This window comes from Taudactylus pleione, unplaced genomic scaffold, assembly GCF_031769625.1.
Source record: "Taudactylus pleione unplaced genomic scaffold, aTauple2 ptg001166l, whole genome shotgun sequence".
NCBI lineage: Eukaryota > Metazoa > Chordata > Amphibia > Anura > Myobatrachidae > Taudactylus > Taudactylus pleione.
The window spans coordinates 836,244-853,610 of NW_028285567.1; the positions used below are offsets into that span (position 1 = coordinate 836,244).

The 17,367-nt window shown below is 48.8% G+C and overlaps 1 protein-coding gene across 1 annotated transcript in view; it reads left to right on the forward strand.

Moving 5' to 3' along the window:
• The first annotated feature begins 1,316 nt into the window (after positions 1 to 1,316).
• Positions 1,317 to 17,367, forward strand: part of HGFAC (HGF activator) — a 91,635-nt gene continuing 75,584 nt past the window's right edge. Inside the window, exon 1 of the mRNA XM_088462232.1 lies at positions 1,317 to 1,395. Coding sequence (XP_088318358.1) covers positions 1,324 to 1,395 — 72 coding nt within the window. The 5' untranslated portion in view covers positions 1,317 to 1,323. The remainder of the gene's footprint in view (positions 1,396 to 17,367) is intronic.

Here is a 17,367-nt window from a genome sequence, read left to right on the forward strand (position 1 = left end):
CATGCCGAAAAAATGTATGTATTTGCACCCTTTGCATTTCAACATGGTTTATCCAGGTTCACCGTTAATTGCTCTATCTTACTATATTCCCAAGGGCTCTATTTACTACAATGCGGATTGTAGTGTGATATTACCGAGTGAATCCGCATTGCGAATTCAGGCAATATCACAGGGATTTACTATAAATCCCTTGCAGGGACAGAGCTTGCGATAAAGCTCTGTCCCTGCGGATCCCATCCGCACTCTAGTCGCTGTATTTTTGGAAAAAATACCGCGACTAAGAGCCGCGCATGCGCCGACCCACCGTCGCTGCTACCCCCACCGACGCTAAGCCCCTGATGCTAAGCCCCGCCCCCGTGATCGCGGACCCCCGCGACCCCCCCCCCCACGACCCCCCCTCCCTTCATTACACTTACCTGCATCCTCCTGGCCTCCGGTGATCTTCTCCAGGCTTCCCGATCAGGTGATCTCCCATACTGCACTGCGGCCCGATCACCTGATGACCGGGCAGCAGTGCACTGTGGGAGACCAGCTGACCGGAGAGGAGCCATCACCGGAGGCCCGATCACCGGTCCCTGGATTCAGGTAAGTAAAAAAAATTGTTTCATTTTTTTTTTTCTTTTTTTTACAGCAATCAGCTTGCGGTCTGCTTAGACCACACAGCTGATTACTGGTAGCGGCTCCTGCTCTCCCCGTTAGAGCAGAGTGGGAGCCCGGTAACCGGGGGAGACCCTGGATAACGCCACCTCCAGGTGGCGTTATTATCACAGGGCTTCCCCCGGTATTTTTTTACAATTTATTTTTAGTAACTATGGTCGGATCACATTTCCCATTACAATTATGGGAAATGCGATGCTTTACTAAAAATAAGTGATACTTAGGGGTTGGAGTAGAATTTTACTAATTCTACTCCAATTGCCCTATAGTAACTACAGGTGAAACTAAAATAATGTGAAAAGGGTGTGAAAACATCCTTTTTCACTTTATTTTAGTAAAAATAATGTTAATAAATAGAGCCCCAAAGCTGAAGCAGGCCCATTGTGTATTCTTTTACTGTTTATTCTTCATACTGTTTTAGTCTTCTCCAAAAATGCAACAAATACAGGCAACCCTATACTGACTTGCACAACTCACTTGCAAGATCAACCAGTAGTTAATAATTAAATGTCCATTTTTCAGATGACCCTTCTTGTGTTGAGAGAGGCAGAGACAGCAGAACAGGAAATCACTGCTGCTTGCAAAAGATGACCATTTGACCATCAGCATGTTATTTACTTAAGCTCAACCCTGCAGCAAACATTTATCACACATAGGCAGCACAGCATGGAGGCTCTCCGTCTGCTGACATGGGCACTTATATTCACCTATTATATCTCCCATACCTCTGGAGCATTGGTGAGTACTTTGTTTTAAGTTATAGTATACTGTAAATAGTCTCTATTGTGTTGCCCATTCCTGTAGTACTTCAGCATATAGGTAGAAGTGGGTCAAATAGCAGCCTGCGTGTTGTACTCTATAGGCAGCTTTGCACTACGGTTCCGTCTTGCAACAAAGCTGTCGTTAACTGTCAGCAATATGTGTTACATTACACAATAGTATTTCACTTACGAAAGTTACTAATCAGAAAATACGATGAGGCCGTAGGTTCCCCAACATGTCTGTACATTTAAATTGAAATTATTTTTCTGTCTCTGCGGAAATACCCAGGACGGTGAGCTTAGGACACAATAAGGGCCTTGTTTAGGAAGCACAACAGTAACACTCTAGGACAGCAACATTCATTAAATTCAACTGTGAATTTTTCTCTGAAAATGCTGCTTACTGACGTCCTGTCTTGAGGAATCATAAGAGTAAGGCGACCTGAAAGACTCAACGTCTAGCGTTCAGACCTTCAGGTCGCCGAGGTGCGGTGCCCGCACTGAACGGCGTTCACTGAACATCATTCAGTGCAGGAGCCCGACCTACTATCTCTGAACATGCCGAACCTGACGAGCGTCTTCAGGTTGATGGGCATGTTCAGTAGATAGTTGCGGTCAGCAAGGACCCAGCGTGCACGCTCATCGCTGGTCCTTTCCGGCTATCCATTACACGACTTTGTGAACAATGCGACCTGGTTGCGGTCGGATTATTCACAAAGTCGTGTAATGGATAGGCCCCTTAAAAGCACGTTTGTTACTTTTGTGTGTTGTAATGTTGTTATTTGTTCTGTATAATTGGCCACTGCGATCTCTTCCCTTAGGAACGCCTGGCGTTTGTTGGGAGGTCTAACTTATATCACTACTGATGTCAGTAGTGGACTTTCTGTTCTATTAGAGCAGGAAGTCCACTCGGCCTTGCGGCAATTTAGAGCCTGGCCGCCCACACAATCTGTGGGTGGTCTCCCACAGCTTTGCCGGAGATAATAAAAAAAAAACGCCCACATTACCAGCGAGCGGCCAGCTCCCATGTGCGGTGTAATGTGGCTAAGATTGTACTACTGTGTGGCATAATTTGAATTGGAAGTACTATTGTGTGACCGTGTCCTTTTTGAGACCACGCCCCTTTTTAGTTGGCACGCTGTCCCTTTATTGAAAAAGCGCAGATGGAGGGGTATCGGGACGCATCGCATTCGTCATGCATCCTGCCCCTAATACCAGTTATGGCATTGTATATTAGACTTGGCATCAGTTATTGTTCCCCATATTAGACTTGGCTTTAGTTATTGCTCTGCATATTAGACTTGGCTTCAGTTATGGCTCTGCATATTAGTTTTGATAAGAATATTGTTCTGCTTTCTATACCTGGCATCAGATAATGCTCTGCATATTAGACTTGGCTTCAGTTTTGGCTTTGCATATTAAGCTTGACATCAATATTGTACTGTATATTAGACCTGGCATCAGCTATGGCTCTGCATATTCGTACTGGCATTAGATATGGCTCTGCATATACATTGGCTTCAGTTATTGCTCTGCATACTAAACTTGTCAAAAGTTTGTTCTGTTTGCTAGACCTGATACCAAATGTGGCTCTGCATCTTTAGTTTTGTCTGTGCATATTATACTTAGCATCAGTGATTGCTCTGCCTATTAGACTTGAAATCAATGTTGTTTTATACTGTATATGAGACTAGATAACCAGATATGGCTCTGCATATTCATTTTAGCATTAGAATTGGTTCTGCATATACATTGGTTTCAGTTATTGCTCTGCATATTAAACTTGTCAACGATACTGGTCTGTTTGCTAGACCTGATACCAGTTATGGCTCTGCATATTAGACTTGGCTTCAGTTATGGCTCTGCATATTAGACTTGGCTTCAGTTATGGCTCTGCATATTAGACTTGGCTTCAGTTATGGGTCTGCATATTAGACTTGGCTTCAGTTATGGGTCTGCATATTAGACTTGGCTTCAGTTATGGGTCTGCATATTAGACTTGGCTTCAGTTATGGCTCTGCATATTAGACTTGATAACAATGTTGTTCAGCTTTCTATACCTGGCATCAGATATGGCTCTGCACATTAGACCTAGCTTAAGTTTTGACTCTGCATATTAAGCTTGATAGCAATATTGTTCTGTATTTTAGACCAGGCACCAGGGGCGTCTTTAGAGAGGAGGCGGCCCGTGTGCCTTCCCCGTCCGGGGCCACCTCCTCTCTTCCCGGCGTCTGGCAGCCAACTGAAATGGCTGGCCGGCCACCGGAGCATTAGTAGACTCTGGGCACAATAGTGTGCCCGGAGTCTACTGCGCATGTGCAAAATGCTGCGGCCATTTTTCCAGCTTTTTGTACAGCGCTGACACCCGGGGCGGGACGTCGGAGAGGTAAGTTTTAAAGAAATATGGGTGCAGGGTCCGGGGGCCCGTGTGCACCGCATACCCTGCATCCATTATAGATACGCCCCAGCCTGGCACCAAATATGACTGCATATTCATTTTGGCATTAGATTTGGCTCTACATAAATATTGGCTACAGTTATTTGTGAAAGTTTAGCGGAAGCTCGTTAGCCAACACTCACCACTTTTCCCATGGCAGAGTTCTGGAGTCTTTGTATCTGGTTACCCACTCGACCTATAGTCCGGACCTTCTTCACCACTCAGACGTCGGGTTGAACCAGACCAAGGCTATGGGAAAATCGGACAGTCAGTAATCGTTCTCCCGCCCTTGGTGACACTGTAAATACTAAGGATGACTGCGACCTTCAGTGGTTGGGTGAATGGTCATCATTGGCACAAAGCCTCAGCTACCCAGTAATCACCTATATAGTGCTCACGCACTCAGGTGTACTTTGGATCTCCCACCATTGTGCGAGATCCCCTATCCGGTGTTCAAGTGAAGGACAGACAGAGAAAGAGAGATATGGATTTTGGATCTCACACCATTGTATAAGATCCTCTTTCTGACGCCCAGGTGAAAGACAGACAGACACGGAGAGATACTCACACTAGACCACTTGTCACCTTGAGGAGTTGTCGCCAGCCCCTAAGTGTCAAAACAGAACAATCCTCCTTCTCTAACAGACAGGTCACACAAACAATGCTGAACCAACTGGGTTACCTGATTGTAAGCCCGAAAGCACAGACTTCACTTCCCAAAACTAGGTGTACAAGTAAGGTACGTTTCTTCACAAGCTCTCTGCTATTGTAACTAAAGGATTTGACACAGTAAACAAATAAACATGCTTTAACATACTACATAAACTAGGCTTAGTGACAATACAAATCTAATGGAGGTACTCTCAATGTAACTGCCCCTCTCTCTTTCCGGCCGGCCCTGTCTGTGCCCTTTAGGAAAACACCACTATCTTTACCTTATTCCCTTAGTCTGGTTCTTCAGGGGAGCACCCCGCTGTCCTTACAAGAACCTGCGTAAATTCAGTGCCGAGACCGGCCAGCCTCTTGCACTATCTTCTGAGGAAAAATGCCCAGTGTCGTGAGTCTAATACACAGGCCCACTTAGCTGAGGCTATCTGGGTCTAATACCCAAATCACCTTTACACACAAGCTCACCTACCAGTGCTCTGTACCTAGTGATCTGGGCCTAATGCCCAGGCACTATTATGCAGGCCCACCTACTTGTGGGCAATCCCTAGTGATCTGGGCCTGATGCCCAGCTCACTTTATACTGCTGAGCCGCCTGACAATTCAATCTGGTGATCTGGGCCTAATGCCCAGACCACTTTATACTGTTGGCCCGCCTAACAATTCAATCTAGTGGGGCCTAGCGCCCACTTACATACCTGGGCCTAGTGCCTGATCGTGCCACGGGCCTAGTGCCCGAATCCTGGTGGTCTAGGGAGGAATTACAAATAAGTAAGGATGGCCCACGGCCGCCTACCTTTCTCGTCGGGAGAGCCTGTAGTGGGGAACTTCGATAAGCTCTTTTTCTTCCCACCACTGCCTGGCTCTACGGTCTTTAGCTTCAACTCCGCTCCCCGCTGCCAGCCACAGTCTCCCTTGTCCAGCCTAGGTGCTTCTGTCTTCAGCTGTTGATCGTGGCGTCTTCCGGCGTCTTACAGCGCCTCTGGAGCTCTTCTTTCCTGCAGACGATTCTCTTCGCTTGATCCCCGCCGACGGACTGCCTCGCCCCACTCAACAGCGCCTAATATACAGAGCCGCAAGGGGGCGGAGCCATGATGCAGCAAGCCATGATTGGCTCGCGCACCGGATTGGCTGTCCGCCCGCGAGCCATTACTGGCTCGCAAACGGCGCCAAGTTTAAAATCCGCGTCTTTGGTTGGACGAGCTTGAATCTTTTCAGATGAAAGCCCGTCCAGCCCTGTCTCCTGCCGCCGCACCACGATGCCCGGAACGCCGACACCTGCCGGTCCAGTGGACCCTGGATTCCGGCATTGATCAGGTCCTATAATGGTGACCCCGCTCACATATTGATATGCAGACTAAACTTGTCAACAGTATTGTTCTGTTTGCTAGACCTAATACCAGAGGTGGTTCTGCATTTTAGACTTGACACCAATACACAGGGCCGTAGCCAGGGGTAGTGCGGCCGGTGCCATCACACAGGGCACCATAGGTCAGGGGGCGCTGTTTGGGCCTGTCAAATTTCTGTTTATTATCATTCTTGCTTGTAGCTTCCTCTTATTTCATCCCCAGCATCTCCTGGCCTCCCCTATCTCTTCCCTGGCCCTTCCCCATGAGGCCATTCCCGTTTTTTGGGTGTATTATGTCCCTTTGAAAAATGAGGGGGCGCCAATGCTCTCTCTGGCACAGGGCACAAAAAAGTCTAGTTACGGCTCTGCCAATACATACCTGCCGACCCTCCCACAATGTCTGGGAGGCTCCAAAAAATTGTATGGCGCTCACAGCCCTCCACAGGAGATGGCAACTCTCCTGGACTGGCCGCCACCCCCCTCCCCCCACTACTTTCTATTTGCTAGACCTGTTACCAGTTATGGCTCTGCACATATGACTTAGCTTTAGTTGTGACTGTGCTTATTAGAATTGGCATCAGTTATTGCTCTGCATATTAGACTTGACATCAATATTGTTCTGTATATTAGACCTGTCACCGGATATGGCTCTGCATATGAAATTTGGCATTAGGTATGTCTCTGCATATATATAACTAGAGATGAGCGGTTAGGATTCTGTGGAATCCGAACCGCTCCGAACATAGGGAATCCGAGTCCACCCGAACCATGTTCGGGTGTTCCCCGCCTGACTCGGCCGCCTGATGTCGGCTTCTCGCTAGAGTAGTGAATAAGATTGTGCACTGTGACTCCTTGGGCCGTAGCCCACTTTGTAAACAAGTACTGTGATTCTGCTGGCAGTACCCCACTGGGTGGGTGCACTACTTTTCATTTCTGCCACCGCTGTGTGGCACTGTGTCATAGATGTGCTTTATACTGTGGTGTCGGTATCGTTGTGCCGCTGCTTTGTTGCTTAGTAACCAGTCAGCTCACTGCAACCTTTGGCCAATAATGTTGAAAACAATATTATAAGCTGTGAGGTGTTCTAAATTGACTGGAAATTAATGTTATTGAGGTTAATAATACTCTAGGAAGAAAAAAAAGACCAATTTATGCGATTTTAGCTTTTTTTGTCCATTTTTGTAAAAAAATCCAAATCCTAATCCAAAGCCAGTCACCGCAGTTTGGCAAATCCAAATCCAAAGCCGGACGACGAATTGGAACCAAATCCAAATCCGGCAAAAATGGTCCAGCACACATCCCTACATATAACGGAGGTTTGGACTAGAACCAGGGGCACATAAACTTCTAGTCAGGGATAGAAGGGTTAATAAAGTTAAAGATGTTTGTGCTGTTTGACAGTGGGTCGGCAGATGTGATAGGGCGAGAGGTTAGGGGGCGTGTTATGTGAGAGGGTGTGGTGAGAGGTTAGGGGGCGTATTATGTAAGAGGGTGTGGTGAGAGGTTAGGGGGCGTGTTATGTGAGAGGGTGTGGTGAGAGGTTAAGGGGTGTGTTATGTGAGAGGGTGTGGTGAGAGGTTAGGGGGTGTGTTATGTGAGAGGGTGTGGTGAGAGGTTAGGGGGCGTGTTATGTGAAAGGGTGTGGTGAGAGGTTAGGGGGTGTGTTATGTGAGAGGGTGTGGTGAGAGGTTAGGGGGTGTGTTATGTGAGAGGGTGTGGTGAGAGGTTAGGGGGTGTGTTATGTGAAAGGGTGTGGTGAGAGGTTAGGGGGCATGTTATGTGAGAGGGTGTGGTGAGAGGTTAGGGGATGTGTTATGTGAGAGGGTGTGGTGAGAGGTTAGGGGGCATGTTATGTGAGAGGGTTTGGGGAATCTGCTGTTGTAAATCTGCCTCTTTGAATTTGATCTGCAGCAAGGGAAGTTCAGTTTGTTGCTTGGCAGATCTGTTCTTTGATCTATACTTGTTTTTCTGTCCCTGTCCTTCAGTCTTTACTCTTTCTTTAGATTCTAAAGGTTCTTTCCCTACTCTCTCTTTTCTTATTTTGCACACGCTCGGGACCTGCCCGTCTTTCCGACGGTACCAGGTCCGGTGCTTTAGCTTTACTGACCCCTTCGCCGCGTCTACTCTCCTGGCGGTCTGGAGGGTCAGGCCGGCTCCTGTACCTCAGGCGGTCGCCGAACCTGGAGCGGCTGTTGTCCGGGGCCAGGGGAGGTCAGGTACGGACTCCGCGAACACTGCGGCGCCCGCGGTGGTCATGGGCGCGCGTTCGCGGAGTTCTCGCGGGCGCACGTGGCAAGTTACACCACTGCGTGCCACCGTCCGCCCCTTGTCCCCCGGCGGTCGCCCGACCTTGAGCGGCTGTTGTCCGGGGCCAGGGGTGGTCAGGTACGGACTCCGCGAACACTGCGGCGCCCGCGGTGGTCATGGGCGCGCGTTCGCGGAGTTCTCGCGGGCACATGTGGCAAGTTACGCCGCCTTCCCCTTGTCCCCTGGTGGTCGCCCAGCTAGGGGCGGATGATGTCCAGGGGCAGGGGCGGCGGAAAAAATAGCCACATAAGCGTGTAGGCAGTCGCCTGTCATGGCGCCGGCTTGCACGCAGGCCATAGTATCGCAGCAGGGGGAAGATGGGAGTGGAGCCGGAGGGGGTGGAGTTGGAGGGGGCGGAGCCAGTGCCTGCACAGTGACAGGCAGGTTAATGCTCCCTTTCCTTTGCTGCCCTCTGATGATAGCAGCAGGGATTCGGACATGATCCGTGCCCTGGGTGGCCAGTTCAACCCTCGTCCCCCTCGGCGCCACGGGCTGTTAGTGGAGGGCAGAACAAGGGTAGGTGTTACGCGCACAATAATGGGAATTATACCCTGGGAAACAGGTGTCGTTTTCGACACCTGTGCCTACCCTGGGGGGCAACGCACCCCAGTACAGATTGTTCCCGTGGCCCATGAGGGCCTCAGGCCGCCTCCACAGCACCCTCTGCTAAGTGGCCAGGGGTCAGAAATTCTAAGTAGAGCAGCAACTCCCATCTGTCTGGAGGCTATGGCAAGATGGCTAGATTGGTATGCTGTGCGGGACGATGCCACTTTTTTGCTTGAGGGTTTTGCAGGGAGGGGTTTCGCTTCCAATATTTCGGCCAGTGGGTTCCGGGTCCCCTAGGAATTTACGTTCAGCCTACGATTTGCCTCACGTGGTTAAGGACAAGGTTATGAAAGAGGTCGGACTGGGTCGCATGTTTTGCCTTTCCTGCAACCTCCGGTACCTGATCTTGTCCTTTCACCTGTGGGAGTTGTCCCCAAGAAAGCCTCGGGTAGTTACAGTTTAATTCAGCACTTGTCACATCGGTTAACGACGCCATACTGTTTGAAGTCTGTCGCGTACGGTATCAGTCCTTTGACTCGGCATTAGTGTTAGTTCGCTCTGCAGGTCCGGGTTCCTTGCTGGCGAAAGTGGACATTGAGTCCGCTTTCAGATTGTTGCCCCTGCATCAGGAATCGTTTCAATCCATGGGGTTTCAGTTGCCGGATGGGTATTACCTGGACAAATGTCTACCCATGGGATGTTCGGTTCCCTGCGCTTTCAGTTCCTTTCTCCATTGATGCATCGCAGTAGGGTCTGGGGAAGCGGGAATAGCACATTACCTGGACGACTTCTTGTGCGTGGGTCCCGCTGGTTCTGATCGCTACTATCGCCTCCTGTTTTTCATTGCAAGCACTCTTTTCGGAATTCGGGCTTCCCATTGCGCATGACAAGACTGAGGGCCCCACTACTAATTCGGTTTTCTTGGTTATTGAAATTGATACCTTGGAGGGTCTTTGCAGGCTGCCGCTGGACAAGGTGCGTCGCTTGCAGGATACTATCCGCCTAGCGTTGGCAGGAGAGAAGGTAACGCTTCGTCAAGGTCAATCCTTGCTCGGGCTGTTTAACTTTGCGTGTCACGTTATCCCGATGGGGAGGGTTTTTTGTCGCAAGCTGCAGAGGGCTACATCGGCCACACCATTTTCTGTGGCTGTCGGCTGAATTGAAACTGGACCTGGCGGTTTGGGAGACCTTTTCGTTCAGTTTCAAAGGAGTGCGCGTCTGGCCTGCGGATCCTCGTCCTAATGGCCTGCAGCTCTTCACGGATGCTGCAGGATCGTCAGGTTTTGGAGCTTTTTTGGGTGGTGATTGGTGTTTTTCGGCTTGGCCGGAGGAATGGGTGTAGGCAGGTCTGACCAAGAATTTGCTCCTGCTTAAACTGTTTCCCATAGTTGTGGCATTGGAGCTATGGAGTCCTCGGTTGCGCAACTGATCCGTCGTGTTTTGGTGCGATAACATGGGTATAGTACATGCGATCAACAATCAAAGATCGTCATTGCTACCAGTGCTACGTCTCCTTGCTTGCCTAATCCTACGCGCTCTGCAATTTAACATTCTGTTTACAGCCCGTCATGTGCCGGGTACTGACAATTCCATCGCAGATGCGCTCTCCAGGCAGGATTGGCGAAGGTTTCGTGAATTAGCACTGCACGCGGCATTGATTGGTGAGCCTTGTCCATCTCATTGTTGGCTGATCATCAAGCCAGAATGGAAGATCTCACACGTCGGTCCATGGCCCCACAGACTTTGACTTCTTACCAGGCATCTTGGCAGCAGTGGGAGAATTTTCTGCAAAGAAGGAGTTCGTCAGGTAGATCCCATTATTCTAATATGGTCACATATGTATGGTTTTTGTTTGATTCTGGGAGGTTGCGGGCTTATGTTGCCCAGAGACTTGCCGGGATTTAATTCTTTTTGCACTTAGCGGGACTGAGAGACATCACTAAGGGTTTTTTAACACAATTGGCCCTTAGTGGTTGGTCTAGCGCCATGCCTACGGTGGATGATCAGCGTAGTCCTATTGGCCCTGATTTGTGTGCGGCTATGTGAAAGCTTGACAATCATTTGTTCCACACAGTTCAAGGTTCGTTTATTCCACCTCGCTTTTGCGATGGGCTTTTTGCATAAGCGAGCACATTCTGCTGCGCGATATGATGTTGTGCCGTATTCGGCGTTCTAAGACCGATCAGATGGGGGAAGGGGCGCTGAGTGTCCCTGAGATCCTGTCCTGATAACAGGATTTGTCCAGTTCACTTGGCCTCCCAATACTATCTCTCCCTGCCGGTGCTGCCAGGGGTTTGGCTCGTTCATGAGGATGGTTTTCCTCTGACAAAATTTTAATTTTGGTCGGTCTTCCATCGCTGCATACAGCACCTCGGGCTTCCCCCTTCGGAGTACGGCACCCATTCTTTTGGAATCGGTGCTGCAACTTTCGCGGCCTCTTCAGGTCTTTCTTCACAGGAGATCCAGGCTCTCGGAAGGTGGAAGTCCAATGCCTACAGAAGATATGTTCGGGCGGAGGAACCATAAATTGTTATACTTTATTCGTTTTATTTGAGTGCTTTGGCCAACTCGCCACCTTTCCGGTGGGGGTCCCGAGAGATTTTGCCCTGCTTTGGACATTGATCGGTTAGATTAAAATAAAATAAATAAATGAATAACTAAAAAAATAAAAGAAACACATGAAAGGAAAATATTTACTATAGAAAAGATTAGGGATGAGCGGGTTCGGTTCCCTGAGAACCGAACCCACCCGAACTTCGGGGATCCGGGGCGATCCGAGCCCAAGCTCGGATCTCCCTGTCTGCCCCGGATCCCTCTCCCGAGGCAAAACCTCGAGATCTGCTGTCGGATCTCGAGGTTTTGCCTCGAGCGGCCATTTTAAAAAAAATGCCTTTGCCTTTAATGGGCAAAGTGCTGATTGGCTGACAGAGCCGTCTGTCACGGCTCTCAGCCAATCAGCATTATGGTGCTCATTTGCATGTAGCACGGACTCGTGAGATCCGTGCTACATGCATCTGTGTGATTGACAGTGACACAGAGCACAGATGGGTCAGTGAGACCCGTCTGTGCTGCTGTGTATTTCAATGACACAGATGCACGCACGGACCAGGAGATCCGTGCTACTTGCATCTGTGTCATTGACACAGAGCACTAACGGGTCCGTGAGACCCGTCTGTGCTGCTGTGGTAAAAAAAAAAAAAAAAAACCTGTGTAAAAAGAGAAAAAAATGGCGTGCCCCCCCCCAAAAAAAGAGCAACCAGCCCCGGGCATTAGTGACCCAGTGCTGGGTGTGCTTAAATACAGGGGACAAACGACATAGGGGTCCCCTGTACTTAAACACAACCAGCACCGGGCTAGTCAGAACCAGAGCTGGTTGCCAAAATACGGGGGACAAACGACGTAGGGGTCCCCCGTATTCTGCACAACCAGCTCTGGGCTCTGATCCGGTCCTGGTTCTGGAAATACAGGGGAAAAAAATGAGTAGGGTTCCCCTGTATGTTCCAGAACCAGCACTGGACTTTTTCTAGCGGGGGGCTGATGCCACAGCCAGGGGAGCCCTTTCACCGGGCCCCCCAGCCGCAGCATCAGCCCTGACCGCTAGTCAGCCCAGGCCGGGGATCCCTGGAGAGCTGGGGACCCCCCCAATAAAGGGGTCACCCTCTCCAGGGCTCCCCAGGCCCATGCTGATAGCCCGGGGCTATCCCCGCCACCCCTGGTGGCGGTGGGTGGCGGGTTGATTGTGTGGTGTGGTGTAAATAAAGAATATCAAACATTGTCTTTACAAGTAGAACTGCAAGTCCCAGCAAGCCTGCCCCGCATGCTGGTACTTGGAGAACCACAAGTACCAGCATGCAGGGCATTAAGGGCCCACTAGTACCTGTAGTTCACCTGTAAAAAAATGTTTAAAAAAAACACAGGACACACACACCGTGACAGTATAAGTTTATTAAACATACATACACACACACACACACACACACATGTACACATACTCACCTATGTAACCCTGTAGCATCGGTCCACTTGTCCGGTAAAGTATCCATAGGGGACCTGTGAAAAAAAACATACTCACCATCTCCTATGCGAGGTTCTGTCCTCTTCGTTCCAAAGTAGGCATCCCCGGACTTGGCAAAAAAAAAAAACGAAAACGCGATCCACGAACTTAGTACCGTTCTATAGAACGGTACTTCCCGAATGAGAGCTTAGCGGCGGGGTATCACCATGGAAACCCCGCTGCTAAGCGTTCATTGGCTGAGAGAGGCCATCTCCCGTCTCTCTCAGCCAATGAACGGCTCCCTCCATTGTAGTCAATGCTGGGAGCCGCAAGGTTATTAAAGTTTACCCTGCGGTTCCCACCATTGACTACAATGGAGGGAGCCGTTCATTGGCTGAGAGACGGGAGATGACCTCTCTCAGCCAATGAACGCTTAGCAGCGGGGTTTCCATGGTGATACCCCGCCGCTAAGCTCTCATTCGGGAAGTACCGTTCTATAGAACGGTACTAAGTTCGTGGATCGCGTTTTCGTTTTTTTTTTTTGCCAAGTCCGGGGATGCCTACTTTGGAACGAAGAGGACAGAACCTCGCATAGGAGATGGTGAGTATGTTTTTTTTCACAGGTCCCCTAGGGATACTTTACCGGACAAGTGGACCGATGCTACAGGTTACATAGGTGAGTATGTGTACATGTGTGTGTGTGTGTGTGTGTGTATGTATGTTTAATAAACTTATACTGTCACGGTGTGTGTGTCCTGTGTTTTTTTAAACATTTTTTTTACAGGTGAACTACAGGTACTAGTGGGCCCTTAATGCCCTGCATGCTGGTACTTGTGGTTCTCCAAGTACCAGCATGCGGGGCAGGCTAGCTGGGACTTGCAGTTCTACTTGTAAAGAATGTTTGATATTCTTTATTTACACCACACCACACAATCAACCCGCCACCCACCGCCACCAGGGGTGGCGGGGATAGCCCCGGGCTATCAGCCTGGGCCTGGGGTGCCCTGGAGAGGGTGACCCCTTTATTGGGGGGGTCCCCAGCTCTCCAGGGATCCCCGGCCTGGGCTGACTAGCGGTCAGGGTTGATGCTGCGGCTGGGGGGCCCGGTGAAAGGGCTCCCCTGGCTGTGGCATCAGCCCCCCGCTAGAAAAAGTCCAGTGCTGGTTCTGGAACATACAGGGGAACCCTACTCATTTTTTGTCCCCTATATTTCCAGAACCAGGACCGGATCAGAGCCCAGAGCTGGTTGCGCAGAATACAGGGGACCCCTACGTCGTTTGTCCCCCGTATTTTGGCAACCAGCGCTGGTTCTGACTAGCCCGGTGCTGGTTGTGCTTAAGTACAGGGGACCCCTACGTCGTTTGTCCCCTGTATTTAAGCACACCCAGCACTGGGTTACTAATGCCCGGGGCTGGTTGCTCTTTTTTGGGGGGGTGCACGCCATTTTTTTCTTTTTTTACACAGGTTTTTTTTTTTTTTTTTACCACAGCAGCACAGACGGGTCTCACGGACCTGTCATTGCTCTGTGCCAATCACACAGATGCATGTAGCACGGATCTCCCGGGTTCGTGCTACATGCAAATGGGCACCATAACGCTGATTGGCTTCCTGTCTGCCACTGCAGTGCCACTCCTAGATGGGCCACGTGTGTGTGCCGCCCCCTTGTGTCGCTTAGCATAGTCATCCAGCTTCCTCGGTACAACCTTTTGGCCTAAAAACAATATTGTGAGGTGTGAGGTGTTCAGAATAGAGTGGAAATGAGTGGAAATTAATGTTATTGGGGTTATTAATAGCGTAGGAACAAAAAAAGGCCCATTTATGTGATTTTAGCGTTTTTTTTTTTTTTTTTAAGAAAAAATCCAGATCCAAAACACAAAACCCAGAACCCAAAACACGGAAGGGTGGTTTTGGCAAAACCAATCCAGATCCAAAACACGAAGAAAGATCCAGATCCAAAACCAAAACACAAAACACGAAAAGTGTCCGGTGCACACCCCTAGAAAAGATCCACTAGGTTTTTTGTAGGTTTTTACCTCGGGTCGTCTCCCTCCCCCCCTCCCACTCCTCCTTATGATTGACATGTTGCATATATACTCATCTATTATTATTTCTGTATATTTGCAGGTTTCCAGGACGCTAGGCCCATTTGGTGTATTGGCCACTCTTTTATTTTTTGGGCTGGGCAGTCGCGCTTCGCAACGGATGCCTCTGTGTTCCCGCGTTGGGAGTGTGTTAGGTGCTTGGGACTAAGGGGCATGCTGTGGGAAGCTTTGTTGCGCAGCTTACACAGGTCAGTGGCTGAATTCGGAACGCCCATAGTGTTAATAATTCATCTCGGGGGCAATGATTTGGGTCAGAAAACTTCTTTAGAGCTGCGCCATGCGATTGTTCGTGACTTGATGGAGATTGTAAGCTCCTATGAGCAGGGCCCTCTACCCTCTTGTGCTTCTCCTTACTCTACCTTCATCTACTTCTTACTCTCTACCAGGGCACCTAACACTTGGTTGCTTTGCATTGTTGCTTATCTGGGTGTTATGGTTGTGAATGTAGCAATGCATATTATCCATGCCCTGTAAGGTATTGTATTGTATTGTACTGTAAGTCACTGGAAATCAATCTATTTATGTACTTTGTAAGGCTCTGCGGAACACTTGTGGCGCCATATAAATAAACAATAATAATAATAATAATTGTGCGGCTATGGCCTAACTGCATTGTGGTATGGTCCTCTATCATCGCCAGGCTTTCCTGGCGCTATTGTTATACAGGTTGAGTCTCCCGTATCCAAAATGCTTGGGACCAGGGGTATTTTATATAACGGAATATTCCGTATTTTGGAATATGTGCATGCCATAATGAAATATCTTGGGAATGGGACCCAAATATACACACAAAATGCATTTATGTGTTATATACACCTTATACACACAGCCTGCAGGTCATTTTATACAATATATTCAATAATTTTGAGGCTCAAACAAAGTTTGTGTACAGAAATGAAATTCATTTATGTTTCATAAACACCTTATACACACAGCCTGGAGGTAATTTTATACAATATGGTTAATAATTTGTGCCTTAGACAAAGTTTGTGTACATTGAACAATCAAAAATCAAAAGGTTTCATTATCTCAGTCATGCCAAAAAAATTCTGTATTTCGGAATATTCCGTATTTCGGAAAATTTGGATATGGGAGACTCAACCTGCAATAGTGTGGCTTTGGACAGGTCCAGGAGGAAAGTGAACAAATGGGTGGCTAGGCATGTGCTGGAGTTGGGGGGGCTAGTGGTGCATCATCCTTTAATTCGGATCTAAGATGCCCATCTTTTTCGTAGGGAATGGAGTTCATCTGACTGAGGAGGTTAATTTTTTGTTTCTGGAAGGCATATTTTCCTTGTTAGGAGGTTTAGTTACTTAGTATGGTGGCTGGTTGGTTCTTTACTGAGAACCTCTGTGGTGGGAAAGACCGGCAATGTTGAAGCGTCCATCTTGCGCAGTATGAGCGGTGTGCACCCCTTCAATGCACTGATAGGCTGATTTCACCCTATTGGGGTCAGCGGCACCTCTCGACCGAGCAGGATGAATAGTGCATTGGCATGGGTGTTGGGACCGCATCACTTGCTTTGAAATGGATAGTTGGCCCTTGCAAGTTTTAAGATCACACTTGCCCTTGTCTGGGATAGTTGGCCCTTGTGAGTTATGATATACTTTTGGCCTAAGACAAGTGGACGCTGGTTGTTTGCCGTTCTTTCTTCTGCCACCATACCTACCATTGTAACTAAATAAAGCTGACCATTTATTTTTAAACGGCATAACTTGGTCTCGTGTGTTTATTTTAGTTAAGTTTAGTTTCATTTTATGGGTCACATCTATCATCTGACGTTAGAAAGTTTATGGCTTCAGTTATTGCTCTGCATACTAAACTTTATAACAATATTATACGATTTTCTAAACCTGATTATGTCTCTGCATATTAGACCTGCCTTTAGTTTTGGATCTGCAGATTAGACTTAACAACATAAATGGCTCTGTATATTGAACTTGGCTTCCGTTACTGCTATGCATACGGTATAAGGCTTGGCTTTAGTTTTGGCTCTGCATTTTGACTTGACAATCAATATTATTTTGTTTGTTAGACCTGCCTGCAGATATTGGGCCTGATTCAGACATGGACAGTATAGCACAGGAAGCGGCTGTGCAATACTGTCCAACTAAAATGTAAATGCAGCAGAGGGGATTGTAGGAAATAGCCACCTCCTGGCTGCATCTGCTATCCCAGTGCAGTGGCCAGAGATGCTGCCTCAGATCACCATAGCAACCTTCGTGACCATTGGTCACAAGGTTTGCTGCTTTGGCTTTGTAAACTGATACTTACTCATCCTGGCTGACAGATATGGACAGCCGGCTCCAGGAAGCCTGCATCCACTGATGCAGACCCTGGGCTCGGTATGCCTCAAAAACCGGGGCAACACGCCCCTCTTATAAAGAACGGTTCCAGTCGCCACCCCTGCTCCGCCCCCAAACGCCACAGCATGCTCAGAACGGGTCCTGCGCCTAGCGTACATCCATACTTCACTACCCTCCCAATTTGGTCGGGAGCCTCCCGAAAATCGGGTGCCGCTCCCGACCTCCCGGGAAGGCAGGCAATCC